The following is an 18,893-nucleotide window of genomic DNA, read 5'->3' as shown; positions in this document are numbered from 1 at the left end:
AAGTCAAACCTCTCAATTTCAAAGAAAGACAGTCATTGTTTTTAACTTCTTTTAAAATAGCATATATACCTACTTAAATGTTCTTATTAATCCAAACTATACATATTTATCTCATGAAATACCAAGTACAAAACAATTATAAGTGATTATTCAAAAGAACTATTATATCCTTCTTATGAATTTACTCTTATTCTCCTGAGAAAGGAGTTTTTACAAGTCCTATTTCATAAATTAAGAAAATGTACTTATTGGGATCATAGGGTATATCAATGAAAAAAGTGGTAATAATGTAACTTAAGACCAAATTCTACCTCAGGAGAATGAACAAGAAGATCCAAATAGGGTTACGGGATCATAGATTAAGTAGCCTCATTTTATGGATGAGGAACCTAAAACCGAGGGTAAATAAATAAGTGCCTAAGGTTATAAAGTTAATAAGTTCCTGAAACAGGCTTTGTGACTCCAAATACAGCATTATATTCATTATGGCACTGTTTTCCTTTTCTTTTTTCAGTTCCACATTGATCTACCTCCCTCCCTTCTTTCCCACATCCCCCCCATAATGACTTGTCTGATATAGGTTATATATGTACAATCATGTCTAATATATTTCCTTATTAGTTGTGTCATGAAAAAAGAATTAGAACTAAAGGGGGCTAAGTATGAGAAAAAGAAGAAAACATAAAACAAGTTTTAACAAGTGAAAATAGAATGCATTAGTTTGCATTCAGACTCCATAATTTTTTGTCTGGTTGTGGATGGCATTTTCCATCAAAAGTCTTTTAGAATTGTCCTTGGTCATTGAACTGTTAAGAGGAAACTAAGTCTATTATAGTTGACCATCACCCAATGGTGTACTCAAAATCATTACTGATTAGAGAAATGAAAATTAAAACAACTCTGAGGTCCCTCCTCACATCTATCAGATTGACAAAAATGACAAAAAAAGGAAAATGACCACTGTTGGAGGGGATGTGGGAAAACTGGGACAGTAATGCACTATTGGTGGAGTTGTGAATTGACCAACCATTCTGTAGAGCAATATGGAAGTGTGCCCAAAGAGCAATCACACTGCACACACTCTTTGAGCAATAATACAACTAGGACTGTATCCCAATGAGATCATTAAAAAAGGGAAAAACATCCACATATACAAAAATATTTATACCTGCTGTATTTTTAGTGGCAAAGAATTGGAAAATGAAGGGATGCTGATCAATTGGGAAATGACTGAACAAATCACAGCATGTGAATGTGATGAGGTTTGGTAAGAAGTCATGAGTGGCCAGATTTCAGAAAAGCCTGGAAAGACTTGCATGAACTGATGCTGAGAGAAGTGGGCAGATACAGGAGAATATTGTACATATAATGCCTCTTTTTTCAGTGATTTAATAGTTTAAATATATTTTCCTCTTATGTTTGGTTCCCTTCCTTCCAATTCAATTTTTCCATGTCTAGCTATATATATATATGCTTTGGAACTATATCTTATTAATTTTCCTTTCTTTGTATAGCCTTTTTTCCTCTTATCTCTTAATAAAATTTTTATTTTAAAATTTGAAGTATTTAAAAGTGTTCAATAAAAGGGCTAAGAGGACTGGTATAAGAGAAGCAGCATGGAAAAAGTCAGAACAAGTTTTTGGGGTGGGAATGAAGTTTTTTAAGCTAATCTTTAAGATGAATCTGGCTTACGCACATGCCTTAGAAAGATTATTTGAACAAAAACTACAATGATGTAAATGAAAAACTCACTAAAAGGAAGTTAAACTATGAATAAATAAAACCCTAATAATAATTGTCTCAGAGAACTGATCACTCCTTCCAGCAGAGAGGCATGGGGCTACTTTGGCAGAGTGTTATATAGATCACTAGATACAGTCATGTTTGTTGTTTTTGCTTCTCTGTTTTTCTTTTTCAAGGAAGGGTATTTGTGGGGTCTCATATCCAAAATGATTTATACAAACACAAAAGACATTACTAAACTTATTTTTAATTTAAAAGTGTTATTTTAGTAAGATTAGATTGGAATATAATAAGAGTAAATGGAGATCAACCAGATGTTACAATTATCCAAGAGTGAGAATGTATCTCTTTGACTAAATATTAGACTATGTTTCTGGCTCCATCAGCTGAAATTCAGATGGAATGATTTCTCCATGGATTTGGATAAAGAAAACATACAATGGTAATTTTTTTGGGTCCCCATACAACTGGGTGAAAGGTTGTTAAATTAATACTTGGTTAAAAATCAAATGTTTCTGTTATTTCTTCAGAAAGCAATCTGGTATTTTTTGCTTTGGTTTGGATTGATAATCTTAAATTATACAATATAGGAGAGAGGGAACTTTTGGGTATCAGAAATTCCAAAAGTAAGTAAAAAGAAGCATAGCTATAGGTGGGAGCATAACTCCTTCCTATACTTCACAGATATTTCCTGGTCTTCTCAAAAATAAGAAGGCTTAATGAAAAGGTACTTCTACTCCATACATAGTCCTTAGCTTCTAGGCATAGGGAAACAGCTTCTGGGAGTGGCATCTTCAAAAGAGATGCTTCTCATATTTGAAATATTAACAAGAAGATTGATTCTACTACCAATAAAATTACCTCCCACAGATTACTATTTTCCTTTTTTGGTAAGAGTTCTTCTAAGCTCTTAGTTCTTCTAAGCAAAAAAAAAAATCATTGCATAAATATATTATTTGGTGAGTCATACTCTTAATCATGAATGATTAAAGTATTGAAATTGTTGGACTACTTAATTTATTTTTGTTTTGTTTTGTTTCTTGTGGACTACTTAATTTAAAGTGGTTTATTTTGGGGGTTGGAAGAGTGGGAAGGGGAAGAGATGAGTATATAGAATGTATATATGCATTTTTAAAGTTAGGGATGGTAGCATTTTTGTGAGATGCAAGAGATAGATAAGGAATATTTAAGAATCAATATTGGCTTGGTCTTGTTATTACAAATTAGTTTGTTCTTCCTTTTGCAACTGACAATGGGGAAAGTGTGAAGAAAGAATGGTTCAATTCTAAGTCCAATATCTTTGGAGCATCTATAAAGATGGTTGAGATAGTCAGATAATTTCCAAGATTCTTTCTGGTTCTAAATTTACTAGTACCTTAGATAATTTGATAAATAAAAATGATATCTATTTTCTGTCATTAAAAATTAAGTGAACTTTATCAAGTGTATTTTAGAGAAAGGATACATATTAATTTCAAGATGAAGATAAAATCATAGCATATCCTTATTTTTATATTTGAATGCTCATAACTGGCACACAGTAGTACTCTGGGGAAATTTCCAGTGCTGTGAATTCTCATTTTACTCATCACGTTGATAGGAATAGCTACCTATTTTGGTAACTATCAGGTACCAGCGAGGGGGAATTCTTTGAGTTCCTGCTTGGGAGGCATCATTAAGACAGAGATCAGAAGAGAAATTTCACATTATTAAATTCCTGATGAATCTTGATATGTCAAAAATGCAATTGGTATTAAGGAGGGATTCCTGATTAGAATAATTGACAAAGCCTGTTTCATGTGTGGGCATATTGGCTTCACCACATAATTAAAGCTCTGAAAATAGAAGAGATGCATGAATCCATTCTTAGTGTGCAGGCTAGTTTGCCTTTGTATCAGCAGCTTATACCTATGACTCAGGTATGTTTCTTTCCCAAGTTGTTACTATTGTTGATCTTCTCTGTCCCTTTAGTCCTGGTCTAAAGAGCATATGCAGGAAAAGATGTTGAGGTGTAGTTGACCTGAGTGACAATCTGACACTGATTCACACACTTCCTTCTCTTGTATATGGTCAACATAAATATATGGCTGATATTTATGTTAGAATACTAAAATGCTATACAGTATAATCTTGCTTATGAACTATATGAAGTAGAAAGATTATGCTAATTCTATTATCTTATTAATTCTGAAACAAATGAGATACAAACAAATGAGGAAGGTATATTTATTCTAATTCTAAAACTAATTCTAATTCTAATTCTAATTCTATTCTAATTCTAAAACTTGGTCTAGAAAGCAATTTAGAATTGGATGAAGAAAATTATTAGATTGAATCCTTTGAAGCAGTGATCCTTCTATTAGCCTCAAGGAGGTCACTGACAGAAAGTTCCAATATATTCAAAATATTATTTTTTATATTAACAAAAAAAGGAAATGCCCATTTATTGGGGGAATGGCTGAAAAAATTATGGTATATAGGATCAGAGGTCTAAAAGCAGAACGGACCTCGGAAGTTAACCACTACAACTTTGTTACTACAATGTCTTTGCTTTACTGATTGGGAGAGAGATCAGGTGATTTGTGCCAAGTCATGTAGGAAGAAGGCAGCAAAGCTGGGGTTTGATTTCATATTCTTTGATTCTGAATCCAATGGTCTAACCATACTAGAATGCCACCATTAATTGATGTAATAGAATATTATTATTATAAGAAATTTTGAATATGAGGAATTCAAAGAAACATAGGAAGATTTTTATGGGCTGACAATGTAGAAAACACAAAGAAAGTACAAAGAATACAAAAACATAAATGAAAATAACATTGAAACATCACAAAATTTTGAACAATATGATGCCCAACTTTAGGTTGAGGGACTAAAGATGAAATATACTTTTCTCTTCTTTGCTGAAAGGCAGTAGAAACAGTTGTAGTAAGTTAAATTAACTGTCAAATAGTTACTTTGTTGTTGTTTTACTTGTGTTTTTTTCTTTTGTGTGAGGAATGATTCCTTAGGAGGAAGGCTTAGGGAATAGAAGCCTGTGTTAAGGAAAAAAGAACAAAACCTGAGGCAGTTAGGTGTAGTTCGGAGGGCTCTGAGTTTAAATATGATCTCAGATACTTGACCTTTACTAGCTCTGTGACCTTGGCTAAGTCACTTAAGCTTGATTGCCTTGCAAAACAATGACAACAAACAACCTCCCCCAAACCTCAACAAAACCCCCAAAGTGTAAGTCAAATAATTAAAAAAACCCCAAAACAAAAACAATAAGTAGATCTTGGCACAAGAAGCACAAAGCCCTAGGCACAGAGATTGCTATTCTTAGATCCCAGAATTTGCCAGCTTTGAGTAATGCCATAGATGTCAAGAGTCCTTTTCATCTTGCCAGTCCCTCATAATTGTCTGAGCAATCCTATAGCAATTATTTATTAAAATTAGTATGTAAAAACAAGTAATCTTGTTCTCCCACATAAATTACTTATGGCATCAAAACATTATATTAAGAAACTTGTACCTCAGAAGGAAAAAAAAATTAGTCTCCCTCCAGGATTAGTTTTTCATAAGATAAATTAAACAGTTTAAGTTAAAATGTTTATATAGTGTCATGACTACCACTTAGAAGTCTTTCCTACTCCAAAATACAAATAAACAAATGCAGAGAAACCAAACATCTCTAGTAGGCTACTAATGCATGAAATTTCATTATTTTCAATTAATTCCATTTGATTACAGCATTAATTGGACCCTGTTGAAATATACATATCTTTAAAGGGGGGGTGCTATATTAAACCATCACCAGTTATAACTGTCTTAGAGTGAATTATTTTATCAGAGCTTTCCCTTGTCCCCAAAGTACCTGCAATCAAAAGAAAAGGCAGTTATAAAACATATATACCCTGAGGTTAGAGCCCCCAATCTGAGGACACTGGGGTCTAGAACAGCAGGGGCAGGGATGAAGAAGGTAAGAGAGCAGGGAAAAAAAATAGGAGGATGCTCTAACATTTAGATATTCACTTCCATGATCAAGAAATTCTGAAATTCCTCTATCAACTGGTAACTTGTCCATCCTTCTTTTATTTTGCCTCAATCTTCCTAAACTTGCTATTCACCCTTGCAGTGATTTCTTGCATTAATTTCTAGTCCCTCTATACATCAAAGATCTTCAGCTAAGGCATCATTGTTGCCCTAGCTTGACTTTCTTTTCTTCCCAATGCCCTTGGTAAACTAGTTCAACTTTACACTGTCCTCTAGCCTCATAAGTCACTTAACCCTGAATGTCTCAGTTTCCTTATCTGTAAAATGAGCTGGAAAAGGGATGGCAAACCATTTCATATCTCTGCCAAGAAAACCCCAAATGGGGTCATGAAGAATCAGACATGACTGAAATACAGAAGGACCACAGCTATTCCCAAATCTTTTACTCTCCTGTCCCATCAATGTTTATGCCTTGTCAGATCCCCAAACTTTGCTTAATAAGCATTTATTAAGAACCTACTATGTATCAGACACTGTCCTAAGTGCTGAGGATGCAAAGAAAAAAAAGCAAAATTAGTTTGTCTTCAAGGAAATTACAATTTATTGGGGAAGAAAATCAGAACATGTAAGATAAATATATAATGTAGTGACACGGTAACCTTTGAACAGATAATGCTAGGAGCTGCCCAATTTGCAACTGGTACGGTAAAAACCAGGAAAAGTTTTCTATGAGAGGTGGCATTTGAGTTATCTTAAATGAAGTCAAAGATAATAAGAAATGGAGAAAAAGAGGTAGAACATTTTTGACAACAGCAATAGCCAGTGAAAGGGCATGGAGAGAGATAGAGGTTCATGGAAGAAAAAGCAGTTAGTCAATCAATAAGTGACTACTTTGTGTCAGACACTGAACATTCAAAAAAGGTAAAAAAGACAGTCTGCCCTTAAGGAACTCATCTAATTGGAAACAAGAAGTTAACAAATATGTACAAACTATGTTCAGGATAAATAAGAAAGAAGATGATAGTTGGCAGGAATGGAAGGATTAAGTGAGGGTTTTTTGAGAATAGAACTGACATGGACATGATTGTAAGAAACAGGGAAACACCATTAGACATGGAAATATTGAAGATTTGTGAGAAAGTGGGGATGAAAGAAGAAATGATTTGTTGGAAGAGACAGTATGGAGTAGATTGCTTGTATGGGTAGAGGGATTTTGCTTTGGCAATGAATAGGGGCACCTCTCTATGTGAGACAGAAGTGAAGAAGAAAGATTTTGGATGGATAAAGAAAGTGAGTGACTAAAAAAATGAATGGAAAAGCATTTATTACATACTCACTGTACCAAGACACTGAGGATACAAATAATAAAAGTAAGACTTTTTCTTCTTTAAGGAAACTCAAATACTCATTGAGGAAGGCAACATACAAAAATATATCAGCTGTAGATTGGATGGAAAGGAACTTAGGTCTAAGAGTCCAGGGAAGGGCAAAGTAAGATCAGGGTCCTTTATGTTCCACTACTTAAATGACTGTGCCCTGGGATCCAAAAGACATTGAGGCAGAGCAGATAAGATATGTTTCTATTTCTTGTCTAATGACTCATAAATCAGAATTGAATTCATTTCAATAATGCAAGTGATATTCCTGTAATCATTTTTAAACAGAAAGTGTTTTTAGATCTGACAGAATGCCACAAAACATTCGATAATATAATTATGTGTCAAAAATGCTCTACCTCTTCATCCCCATCTCTTGTTATCTTTGACTTCATTTAAGACAGTTCAAATATCACCTCTCCTAGAAATCCTTAGGAATTATTGACATGGCAAATGGATGCAATCTGTCTCACCAGAAGGTTTAGAATTGATTACTCCCATCTTATCTAAATGTTGGCCATAGTCAGTGAACTTCCATCAGCGACCTTGTAGCAACTGAATCACTTAAATCGTCTCATGTTGAAGTGGTGCTGGAGATAAAGCTAGAGAGTTTATATATACTTTATAGTTTCTAATATACTTTATTGTAACCGTTGCTGTAATATGTTTCTAGAAAGATCTGAGTTTAAATCCCAGACGCTGGGCAAATATAGCAGAGAAGGCATAGCTTTGTATTAGTAATCACAGGATTCCCTATCCTTATTTTCAAATTAAGAAATAGGTCAGGTAACTTATTCATTTGTCACAAAGGAAATAGCAGAATGGAAAACTAAATGCAGGTTTCCTGATTCCTAGGTCTGTGCTCTTTCCACAATACTTTCTAGCTTTAATATTTTATGACTCCATAGTTGAATAAATATAATTTACAATGATATAATAGAATTGAGTTAATAAATTAAGCTAATGATATAATTTCCATCTATTGAGATGAATTGTCTTTAATATGAGATGCTTCAACATATTTATGTCATAGATAAATAAATAACATTAGATGTCACTTAGTCCAACCTTCCCATTTTATGGACAAGGAAAGAAAGAATCCCAGAGAGTTTATGTAGTAAATTCAAACTCACAACTAGTGACTTCAACTATAGCTTTCCTTCCACTGCACCACAGTCTTGCCTATCTAATAAAGTTAATTTATTTCAGGTTTTCTACCATCTAATTATATTATCTGATGTTTTGTCACATTCTGTCAGATCTAAAAACACTTTCTGCTTAGTAATAATTATAGGAATATCATCTTGCGTCACTGAAATGAAGTTAATTTTGATTTATGAGTCCTTAGACAAGAAATAGAAACATAGTTTTAGCTGTTTCTGTTTATACCCAAAGAGCTTGAGAGGAATTCAGAGGAGAAAAAACCCCAATATACTGACATATACATATTAAACTGTTTGAAGTTCCTAAGGCTAAAAGAAGGTTAGTTAAAGCACAGTGCTTGAGGGGTTTAAAAATATCTTGCAAGGGTGGCTAGGTGGCGCAGTGGATAAAGCACCGGCCCAGGAGTCAGGAGTATCTGGGTTCAAATCCGGTCTCAGACACTTGATAATTACCTAGCTGTGTGGCCTTGGGCAAGCCACTTAACCCCGTTTGCCTTGCAAAAATCTTAAAAAAATATCTTGCAGTTTGAAGAGGGAAAAGATTATGTGACAAAACTTGTTTTCCCTGCAGATAGGCACTTAATCAATGCTTGTGTATTGAATGATTCCAAGTATCATACTATACAACTATCAGGCCAAATATGATGAATTTTATTTAAAAAAGATTGTGGATGGTGGTAAGATGAAATCCTTTGAATTTTTAAATTTAAACAAATTACCATTTGAAGATCATAATAAAATTTTTGTTGGTTCATGTTCAGTGGGAATTCTCACAAGATATAAGAAACATTAACAAAACTAGCTAAACATAGTAATTGCATCTACTTCCTACCTCCACCAATCCAATTTATATACACTGTTTTTTCCCTATGTTTATTCTCTTCATTACATTCCTTCTATATCACAAACACAGATCAGATGTCCTGAGTTTAATGGCTGTTAACGTACTTCAAGTTTTCTCCATTTAAAAGAAAGCACATTTAGTTAAAAGAGAAATATTAGCATCTTATAATATTCAAGAAGGGCTAAATATATATTTTTCCTATTAGTAGAAATGTATTATTCATATTCATACCTTGTTTACATTAAGGTAGTTGAAATAAGAAAATTCATTTTGTTCTCTGTGAAATTTATTTTTTAGAACCATTTCCTCCAACTCCCCCAAAGAATCAGTATGGTTACAAAATGATGATATTACTCAAAAAAGATCAGGGATCTGTGTTTTCCAACAACTGGAGACAGTCCAAGACAGTAGATAAGTCTCATGTTAGTGCCTGGGGCAAATAATCTTTCCATTTTGTAGATGCCATTGGAATAATTGACTTGTCCACCTTTTATCCCTGGTCCTTTAAAACTGGATTGATCCATTTTTTTTTTAGGTTTTTGCAAGTCAAACGGGGTTAAGTGGCTTGCCCAAGGCCACACAGCTAGGTAATTATCAAGTGTCTGAGACCGGATTTGAACCCAGGTACTCCTGATTCCAGGGCCGGCGCTTTATCCACTACGCCACCTAGCTGCCCCAATCCATTTCTTTTTCTGGTCACTTGTCTTTTTCATATTATCCTTTTTTGCTCCTTCATGTGCACAATTCTTTGAGGATTGTATCTTATTCACCATGCACCTTTCCTTGTCCTTTGAATTTTCAAAGAAGGTGGCATTTTGTGATTCATAGCTCTTAATCCAAATAGTTTGTTGAAAAGTTGAGTTTTTGTTTCAGGGAGATACTTGAGTTTATTAAAAATACTGCACAATTTTGCAAACACACTTTTGTCCCTCTCTTATTAAATTTTGTATCTAATTTATCATGTTTTTGCAGAATTTATCTAGGAGATATATACAAATATATAAATGAACTCATAAATTCATTCTTTAGGCTACAAGTCAATCTTTATCTACTTTGTCATTCTAGTTTTGAGAATTAATCTAAACTATTTGAATAATGACATATTTCATTAGGAGACTGCAACATTCTAAAGCTTAATTCAATTAGCATGATTTTTTTGACACCCAGACATAATCTGAGAACTTCTTCATCTTTAGGAGATACCTCTTCCACTTTGTCTCTGCCTTGGGCACTGATTGTGCTACTTGTAAATACCTTTAGCAAGCAAATGTTTCCACAATTCCAATTCTTAAACAAGATAGTTTTTCCCCCTAAAAGTAATAATTCAATTGCCATTGGATTAATTAATTAGTGAAATCAAATATTACTATAAATCTTCTTAAAGGGAAAATCTTGATGTTCAAGAAAGAAGGAAAATAACTTGATTTTCTGACTAGATAAGGAATACAGAACTAAGCTTCCATAGTCAATTTAGAAAAACTAAATGAAATACATTCCTCTTCTATCTCCTTCTTACTATGTTCCAATAGAGAATACTCTAAGAGAAGATGACTATTCTTAGTTCAAGTCATCTACAGAACAGTGTTCTGCACATATTAAGCCTGCACATATTAAGCTCCTTCTATGACCAGAACAGTGTTTTTATAGTTCCTGACTTCATAGGCTTACAATTTAGAAAGACAATCTGTTAACCACTAGGGAATATGCAAATTCCTAGTTGTGTTTTTTTAAGCTGGAAATCTTGCCCAACTCCTCTTAATTAGTGCCTTCCCCCTGCTAATTGTTTCCTATTTATCCTAATATGTAACTTCCTTTGTTTATATTTGCTTACATGTCATCTCCCCCCATTAGATTGCAAGTTCCTTTTGGGAAGGGGCTGTCGTTTGCCCCTTTTTTGTACCCCTGGTGCTTAGCAAAGTGGCATATAGTAGGTGCTTAACACATTTATTAAGTGAAGGCAAAGAACATTGCAAATTGGGGTCATGGAAGGCTTCCCAGGGGAAGCAGCACAAGAATTAAAAACAAAAGAATGTTATAATTTTAGTTTGTGTGTGTGTGTGTGTGTGTGTGTGTGTGTGCGTGTGTGCCTGTATGTGGATAAAGAAGATAAAAGGTAGAAGCAGTACAGAGGTGGGAAAATGTGGGATAGATCTGGGAGATGTCAAATATTATGGAAAAGAATAACGTGAGATAATTCTGAAAAGAAAGGTCATATGAAATTGTGAGAAGATTTACAAGCCATACAAAAAGAGTTTGAATTTTATTTATTGTAGATCTGGTGAAAAGTTCTAAGCAGAGGATAGACATGGTCAAATTTGGGAATAAGGAAAATAAGTATGGCAGAGATGTGAAGGATGATTTGGAAAAGGGAGGGCAGGAACAATTTAATAAACAATTGGAGGTAGAAATGAGGGACTGAGTAAAGTGGAAGCAGTGAAAACTGATAGAAGAGATACTGGGGAGAGAATATGGAGATAAGATTTATAAGATTTGATAACTGATTGAATACCAAGGTTTCACATGAGTAATGTCATTGAAAGAAAAAATAGATGTTAGAAAGAATATATTTAGAATAGAAGAGAGCAGAAACAGAATTTGGAAGACCTATAGAAAAGGTATTAAAGAATTTGGGGGGGAGGAGGAAGTTAAAAATGAGGAAGTTAGGATACTCAAGAATAAATATTTTGGTGAAGTTGCATATGCTTAGTCTGAAAAGGTCATCCATCAATCTCACCAGCTCTCAAAAATAAGTTGGTAATAATGTCATTACTATCAACTTCTGGGTAATAGTGGTCAACAAAAACTCCATAAGTGTACCTAAAAAAGCTAGGACTAAAATTATGGAAACTCTGACAGAGAAATCAAAAGCAGAATGAGTGATAGAAGTGTTTTATGGAATAGAAGATTATACTAAACAAAATACAAAACTAAATATAACATTCATTTAGAAGTACGCTTTCAGCACAAAACCCAGATGCAAGCAACAGGTTAATAAATAGAAAAAAAAGTTATGTATGTCATGACTTTGCAGATGCTGCATTCTTTTTGAAAATGTTGCTCTAACCAAAGTATTATATTACAGGGAGAAAAGCTGTTTAAAAACTTTTTTTTTTTTAGTACTTCATAGAAAGCAGAAGAAAATACTCACTGGAACAAGCCAGCTTTGCTCTCCCTCTTGCTGAGAACTTTTGCCGGTTTTATAGCTTCCCAGTCTTGCTGTAGTTCAGTCATTAGGCCCTTCTCTGGGGAGCTCTGCGTGTGCTCCGAGTGCCTGCGGCTCCACTTCTTCTTTTTCTTTCCTTTCCCCCCAGCCCTCCACTACAACCCAACTTTTGAAATCCACTCCACCTTTCCCCTGTGGAAAGGTGCCTTCCTCACTGTCACCCAAATCTTCCTTAGAATTGTATGCATCCAACTGAGGTCAGTCTTTGTCTCGGCTTAACTGGGACAAGTTTTCATTGTTGCTATTGGTTGAATTGAGCGATGAGGATAGAGAGCAGAGGGGAGGGCAGACGAGAAGTGACAGCTTTTTTCCCCAACCCAAGAGGAGAAGAAGGAAAAAAAAAAAGAAAACCTGTTGAACAAGTCTTTCTGGAACAGGAAGCATTGACTAGGTCGTTTAAAACAGTTGACTAACGAGTCAAGATATGCTTAGCTCTTCAAGAAAATGATTATTTCTTTCTACCTAGTCTATAAATTGGGGAATTCCAACTTCGGCCGCGATGCGTGGTTCCAGGAAATGAATAAGGCTGGGTGAGGTTAGAGCAACAATAAAGTCTGCCAAATTCACTGTGTGGCTCTTATTCTACCACTTAAATTATTCAAACAGGATATTGCCTCATTGAGTCCTGCCTCCTCATTGCTTGAACAATAGATCTGCTCGCCTTTTCTTGAGGGAATGACATAGGTATAAAGAAATCGCAGACATGTGCAGCTGCCTGGATAACTCTTCAGAGCTGGGTAGAGGTGGGTATTTGAATGACATTTGGAAAGGAAAATGAATGAATCTCCCTTCTTACTTTTATTCCAGAAATATTTGATGTTTCTATCCCAGGTATGAAAAAGATTTTGAGTTGGATTCAGTAAAAACTAATTGGAATTGGATCCATATGTTATTATGCCAAATAAAGCCTCTATTGCAGAGGTTTTTCTAATTTTCTATGGGGTAATAAGTAATTAGAAGTAACATTTGCTTTGAAAACTTTCATAAAGTAGATAACATGGGAATTTTATTTTTTTGGTTACAAATGGTCAATGTGGTGCTGCAAACATTTAAGACATTTTAGTTTTATATCCATCTCCCATGTTATACTCTACAAAAGGGGCAAAGGAAAAGGTAAAGAATAATTATGTAACTGCTGAGATTACCCCTCAAATTTCCTCTTAATTGCTAAAATCAGTTTCTCAATTTATTCCAGAACTGACTAGCCTGCTTTGAAAAAAAAAAATTAAGAGGTAGGGCTTATTCCCTCAGCTAATGAATGATGAGATCTATTCTGTGTTTCCAGTTGCCTTCATCCAATGGATGAGGGCCTAGAGTCTTCTTTAAGAGCACTCTATTTTTTTAAAATGATTATACAATGATTTTTTTATTTTAAATATAGAAATAAAATTATACTTTTTTTTTACATTATAGTGTTGGGTACCTTATGTATGACATTTCATAAACTACACTGTGCAGGTAAAATGTAGAAAAAGTATAAAGTGAGGTTAACCACAGGTCCCAGAAAAATTACCTTTGTTAAGATTAAGTCCCTAGAGTTCATATTTTGAAATAGTCACATTCATATAAACACTTGTTAATACTATCATTAGGGAAGGAGGCAGGGAGGGGAGAAACATGGCTACTAAATTTTTATGGAAAGCAAACTGAATTGATCAAAAATTTCCCTCCTGCTTCAGTTTGAGATTAAGTTATGACTTATTAAAAATTATGCACGGGAAACATTTCATACAATAATATAAATAACTAAGATCCAAGATGCATTTTTCTTTTAATAAATAGATGATTTTCAATTCCCATACAAGGAAATTCAAATCAACTACAGCACAAAGAAGCTGGGAAATAAAGTTTGGACAGGTAAATTGTATAATTAAGTGTGCATTCTGATTTGCAGTATGAATTCTCTCTCTCATCAGTTACTTAAAGAGAATGAGAAAATTAACAGTAAATGTTTTAGCAACAGTTTTTGCACTCTTTTATGTGCTGAAAACAAATGAAGAAATGGATGGAGAAAGCATTTAGGGGTGAATAAACCTGCCACACTCACCAATCACTGCCAGCAGCATGTGATGAGAGTAAGAATGCGGGAGATGGAAATATGAGAATGTAACTGAAACAAAAATGTTTTATTGGGTATTTCTAAAAGTATACCTAAGCTGATGTAGCATGGGAAGGGTAGAGAGCAGGGGGTGCCCCTTTGTGAAAAGATTCTATTCATTATGCTCCAGTGCAGATATGACACACATACATAAGTTTATTATAAACTATTAGGTTTCCTCTACACATTATGAAGCTGCACATCACCAAAGTCCAACTTAAAATGTATGGTATAAACTTAATTATAATTTTAATCATCAGAAAAATAACCAAGAAAATGTTAATGCAGGCTTAACAGTTGTCATAGTAAAGTAGACCACATAGTCTCCACCTTTTTTTCCTGAGAATAAAGTAAAATTGAAAAGATTTAGAAAACTAAGTGAAAAGTAAAAAATCTGAAGGAGCATACTCTTTACAGTCTAATCGATAACAGGGTGGTTATTCAATGTCTGAGAAGGACAAAGCCTGAAAAGTATGCCTGCATGAATGAATTAATTTTAAAATGGATTTATATGTATTAAGCACTATAGTCCTCATGGGGAGGAGTGACTAGGCATCTGTATTTTGAAGTGGAAAGTTCCAGGGATATTGAGTGAGTTGTAGGGGAGTAGAAGTCAGGGGTTCAGTCATCTAACATTTGATCCCTCTGGTCTTCAGTTGCTTATCTTCCTGAAGGGGTTGAACTGGAATGTTTTTAAAGTCCCTTCCAAATCTTAGTATATGATCCTATGATTTGAGTTCCAGACCTGGATGAGGTGGGTGTAGGAGGGGAAGTAGATAATCATAGGATGCCATGTAACCTGGAGAAAAGGTAACTGGAGAGTAAAATATATCTTGAACCAAAGTTAGATATACTGGTCAACTGACATTAGAATAGTCCCAGAAGAAGATTTAGGAAATGGAAATGCAAATATCTGGAATAAACTGTACTTCATAGGATATTAGATTTGAGATCTAGAAGAACCCTTAGAAGTAATTAATCAAACTCCCTCATTTAAATTTTTTTTTGCAAGGCAATGGGGTTAAGTGCCTTGCCTAAGGTCACACAGCTAGGTAATTATTAAGTGGATAGAACACTGGCCCTGGAGTCAGGAGGATCTGAGTTCAGATCCAGTCTCAGATATCTAATAATTACTTGTGTGACCTTGGGCAAGTCACTTAACCTCATTGCTTTGCTAAAACAAAAAAAAAAACCCAAGCAAACTTTTATTTGTATTTCATAAATGAGACTTTGTTCCAACATGATTGATTTATTATTTATTGTATTATTTATAAATTTCTTAATCATCTAAAGTGCATAAAACTGTACTATTATTTTTGTTTTTAAAAAGAGTTTTTTGGTGTGTCACTAGTGAGATTTTGGAGAATTGTGTCCCTAACTCCATTTCTTTCTTAAGTTCTATGGTTTTTATTGTATACCTTTTGATGCTTTTTGTGACCACCTATATTGTGTTATAGTCGAACTGGCAGTATCTTTTGCTTTCATATAACCTAAATTTCCCCTCTCTGCCTTCCCGCCTGCCTTATCCCCACTGGTCAAATCAGTTTCTTTTTCTCCTTTAGTCCATAACTGATATTGCTAAAATTGCCTCTGGCATCATTATAGATTCTTTCCTCCTTGAATTACAAATCTTAGGAAATTTAACATTATTAATTGAAAAGGTAGCTAGATCCTTATCCAGGACAGAATGTAAGTTCTAACTGCTATGTGTTAACAGTCAACTTTTCAGATGGGATAGGAGAGGGTGTCCCAGATCTGTCAGTGGGAAGAGAGTTGCTATTGCCAGAGCAAGAGTAGAAGCTGTCTCTGCTTTTAAATGGACACAGTCCCTCCTGACATTTTCTAAAAATCACCTGATGTACATTTAGCACATTGTTCATATTCCTAATTTTGGAAACTTTTCTGGAAAGTGAGAAGATGCTAGCAAGGTTTTTTTTCCTTGAGGGGGGTTGCAAGGCAGTGGGGTAAAGTGACTTGTCCAAGGTAACTATGACTCCAAGGCCAGTGCTCTATCCACTATGGCACCTAGCTGCCTCTAAGCAGTGTTTTTTAATGATCCCCTCTTCTGTGCCTTGTACTGAAGGGTCTCAACAAGGTCCAAATAGTATAGTTCTTAAGGACCTTCTGAGGCCCATAAAAATATCCCAAGCAATTTGTTCAGTCCAGTACTTAGAAAATCTCCAAAGCCATAGACTATAATTTAGATATTAAATATTAGGACCCAGGATTAGATAGTTAATCTCTGTGAATCAAAATCATACCCAAAACAAAGTTAGACAAGTGACATTTTACAACATTTGTAATCTTCTAGGCATAGTTCTTTTTTTTTTTTTTTTTTTTTTAGGTTTTTGCGAGGCAAATGGGGTTAAGTGGCCTGCTCAAGGCCACACAGCTAGGTAATTATTAAGTGTCTGAGACTGGATTTGAACCTAGGCACTCCTAACTCTAGGGCCGGTGCTTTATCCACTGTGCCACCTAGCCGCCCCCTAGGCATAGTTCTTAAAGACCTAGAGCATATTCAGATATGTCTTTCGTCCCTAACTGTTTATGGTTAGTTTATTTTTTAATTTTACCAAGACAGTATTTGATTAGAAGAGTACCTCCAGATGCACTGTGGATACAGAGGGTAAAGTTCCCACCTTAGAGCATTCAATATCTTTGGTCTCCTTTTCCTCCTCTTTGCCTTTCTCCTACTTCGAAGGTGATGGAGGCCATGAGGTCATTTTTGTTCCAATCCTTTTGATTAACACCTAACATTTTAGGCCAGACCTGTCTCAGATCAGTTCAAGGAATGGAATGAAGTGAGATGTTCTGAAATCATTAAGTAGTTAGCAAAAGATTTACTTACTTGTGGGGCAGGTGGAAGGAGAAGTGTATAGAGCAACAACCCTGGAGTCAGGAGGAAGTGAGTTCAAATCTGGCTTCAGATCCTTGACACTTACTAGCTGTGTGACCTTGAGCGAGTCACTTAACCCTGATTGCCTCACATCTAGGGTCATTTCTACCTTCCCGATCCATCTGGCCACTGGACTCAGATGACTCTGGAGGAGAAAATGAGGCTGGTGAGAAGGGCAGCACCCCCTCACTCAAATCAAACTCAAATACATGTCTTGGCATCACTTCCCTGGTGTCATGGTTTTCTTCAAGAATGAAGGACAAATATCACTTAACTGTATGATGAAAAGGGTAATCAACAAGAATACATTATTGGTTTATTTGGGTGCATCTTCCGTAGCTGTGATGGTATGCCGTTCAAAAATGGGTGTCAAGTATTAGGAACCTTTACTTATTTGTCTGGTATTTACGGGGACCAGGAAGCATTGACTTCAGCCTTAGTTACTCTATCAGTTAAGTCTTAAAGATAATTTAATTACTTTTTTTTGGGGGGGGTGGAGTAATGGAGTTATTTGCCCAAGGTCACACTACTAGTAAGTATCAAGTATCTGAAGCCAGATTTGAACTTAGGTCTTCTAACTCCAGGGTTGTACAACCTAGTTGCCCCAGCTTAATTACTTTTTAAAATTATTTCTCTTGCTGTTTGAGATATATTACCTTTCCAAGTGAATTTGTTATTCTTTGATCAAATTTTGTAATTTTCTTTGATAATTTGATTAGTATAACATTAAAACTATAAGTTAACTTTATTAGTATTGTCATTTTTAATTATTGTTCAGACATAAACACTGAATATTTCTTTCTTTCTTTTTTTTTTTAGGTTTTTGCAAGGCAAATGGGGTTAAGTGGCTTGCCCAGGGCCACACAGCTAGGTAATTATTAAGTGTCTGAGGCCGGATCTGAACTCAGGTACTCCTGACTCCAGGGCCGGTGCTCTATCCACTGTGCCACCTATAGCCACCCCTAAAGAAACCTAAATTGGAAATCCTATTTTTGTTTTTGGCAAAGCAATGGGGTTAAGTGGCTTGCCCAAGGCCACACAGCTAGGTTATTATTAGGTGTCTGAGGTCGGATCTGAACTCAGGTCCTCCTGACTCCAGGGCCGTGAATATTTCTTTAGTTAATTATTCATTATTTCTTCAAGGGGAATTTTATGTTTAAATATATATATGCACATATATTTTTATGCATTTGTATTGTGTGTATATGCATGCTCTGGAAATTGATCTTCAAATATTTCTCTATTATTATCTTTTAGATTTTATTATCATATGGAATATTGATTTTTGAAAGTTTACTTTGTAATCTGATTTTGCTGAAGCTATGATTTGCATCAATATCTTTGCTGATTTGCCAGGATTTTGTAAGTAAACCATCATGTCATCAGTAAATAGGGATCTATCTACATCTCTCTACCTATTTATCTTTGCTGATCTTTATAATTATAATTTATTTCTTTTGCCTTGCTTTTGCTAGTGTATCTAAAACTGTAACAAATAGTAGTGGATAGAGTAAGTATACTGACTTGCTCTACTTCTGTGTCGGAAAAGTGTCAAGTGCATTCCCATTGATTATA

At 34.8% G+C, this 18,893-nt stretch overlaps 1 protein-coding gene and 1 long non-coding RNA gene across 4 annotated transcripts in view; one reads left to right on the top strand and one right to left on the bottom strand.

The window, feature by feature from the left end:
* The window catches only part of GRAMD2B (GRAM domain containing 2B), an 88,542-nt gene that overhangs the window by 37,692 nt on the left and 31,957 nt on the right, over nt 1–18,893 (bottom strand). The window contains exon 1 of one of the 3 annotated variants that reach the window (XM_074206711.1): nt 12,250–13,272. The exons of the other annotated variants lie outside the window; for them this stretch is intronic. Coding sequence (XP_074062812.1) covers nt 12,250–12,332 — 83 coding nt within the window. The 5' untranslated portion in view covers nt 12,333–13,272. Of the gene's footprint in view, nt 1–12,249; nt 13,273–18,893 lie in introns of those variants that run through there. 3 annotated transcript variants of the gene reach the window in all.
* LOC141502119 (uncharacterized) overlaps nt 12,713–18,893 on the top strand; it is a 264,749-nt gene continuing 258,568 nt past the window's right edge. The window contains exon 1 of the long non-coding RNA XR_012472411.1: nt 12,713–18,680. This is a non-coding gene — a long non-coding RNA (uncharacterized LOC141502119). The remainder of the gene's footprint in view (nt 18,681–18,893) is intronic.

The sequence above is a fragment of the Macrotis lagotis genome, chromosome X (genome assembly GCF_037893015.1).
Source record: "Macrotis lagotis isolate mMagLag1 chromosome X, bilby.v1.9.chrom.fasta, whole genome shotgun sequence".
In the NCBI taxonomy this organism is placed as follows: Eukaryota; Metazoa; Chordata; class Mammalia; order Peramelemorphia; family Peramelidae; genus Macrotis; species Macrotis lagotis.
The sequence above is the reverse complement of the archived record's forward strand: the minus strand, read 5'-3'. Positions and strand labels throughout refer to the sequence as shown.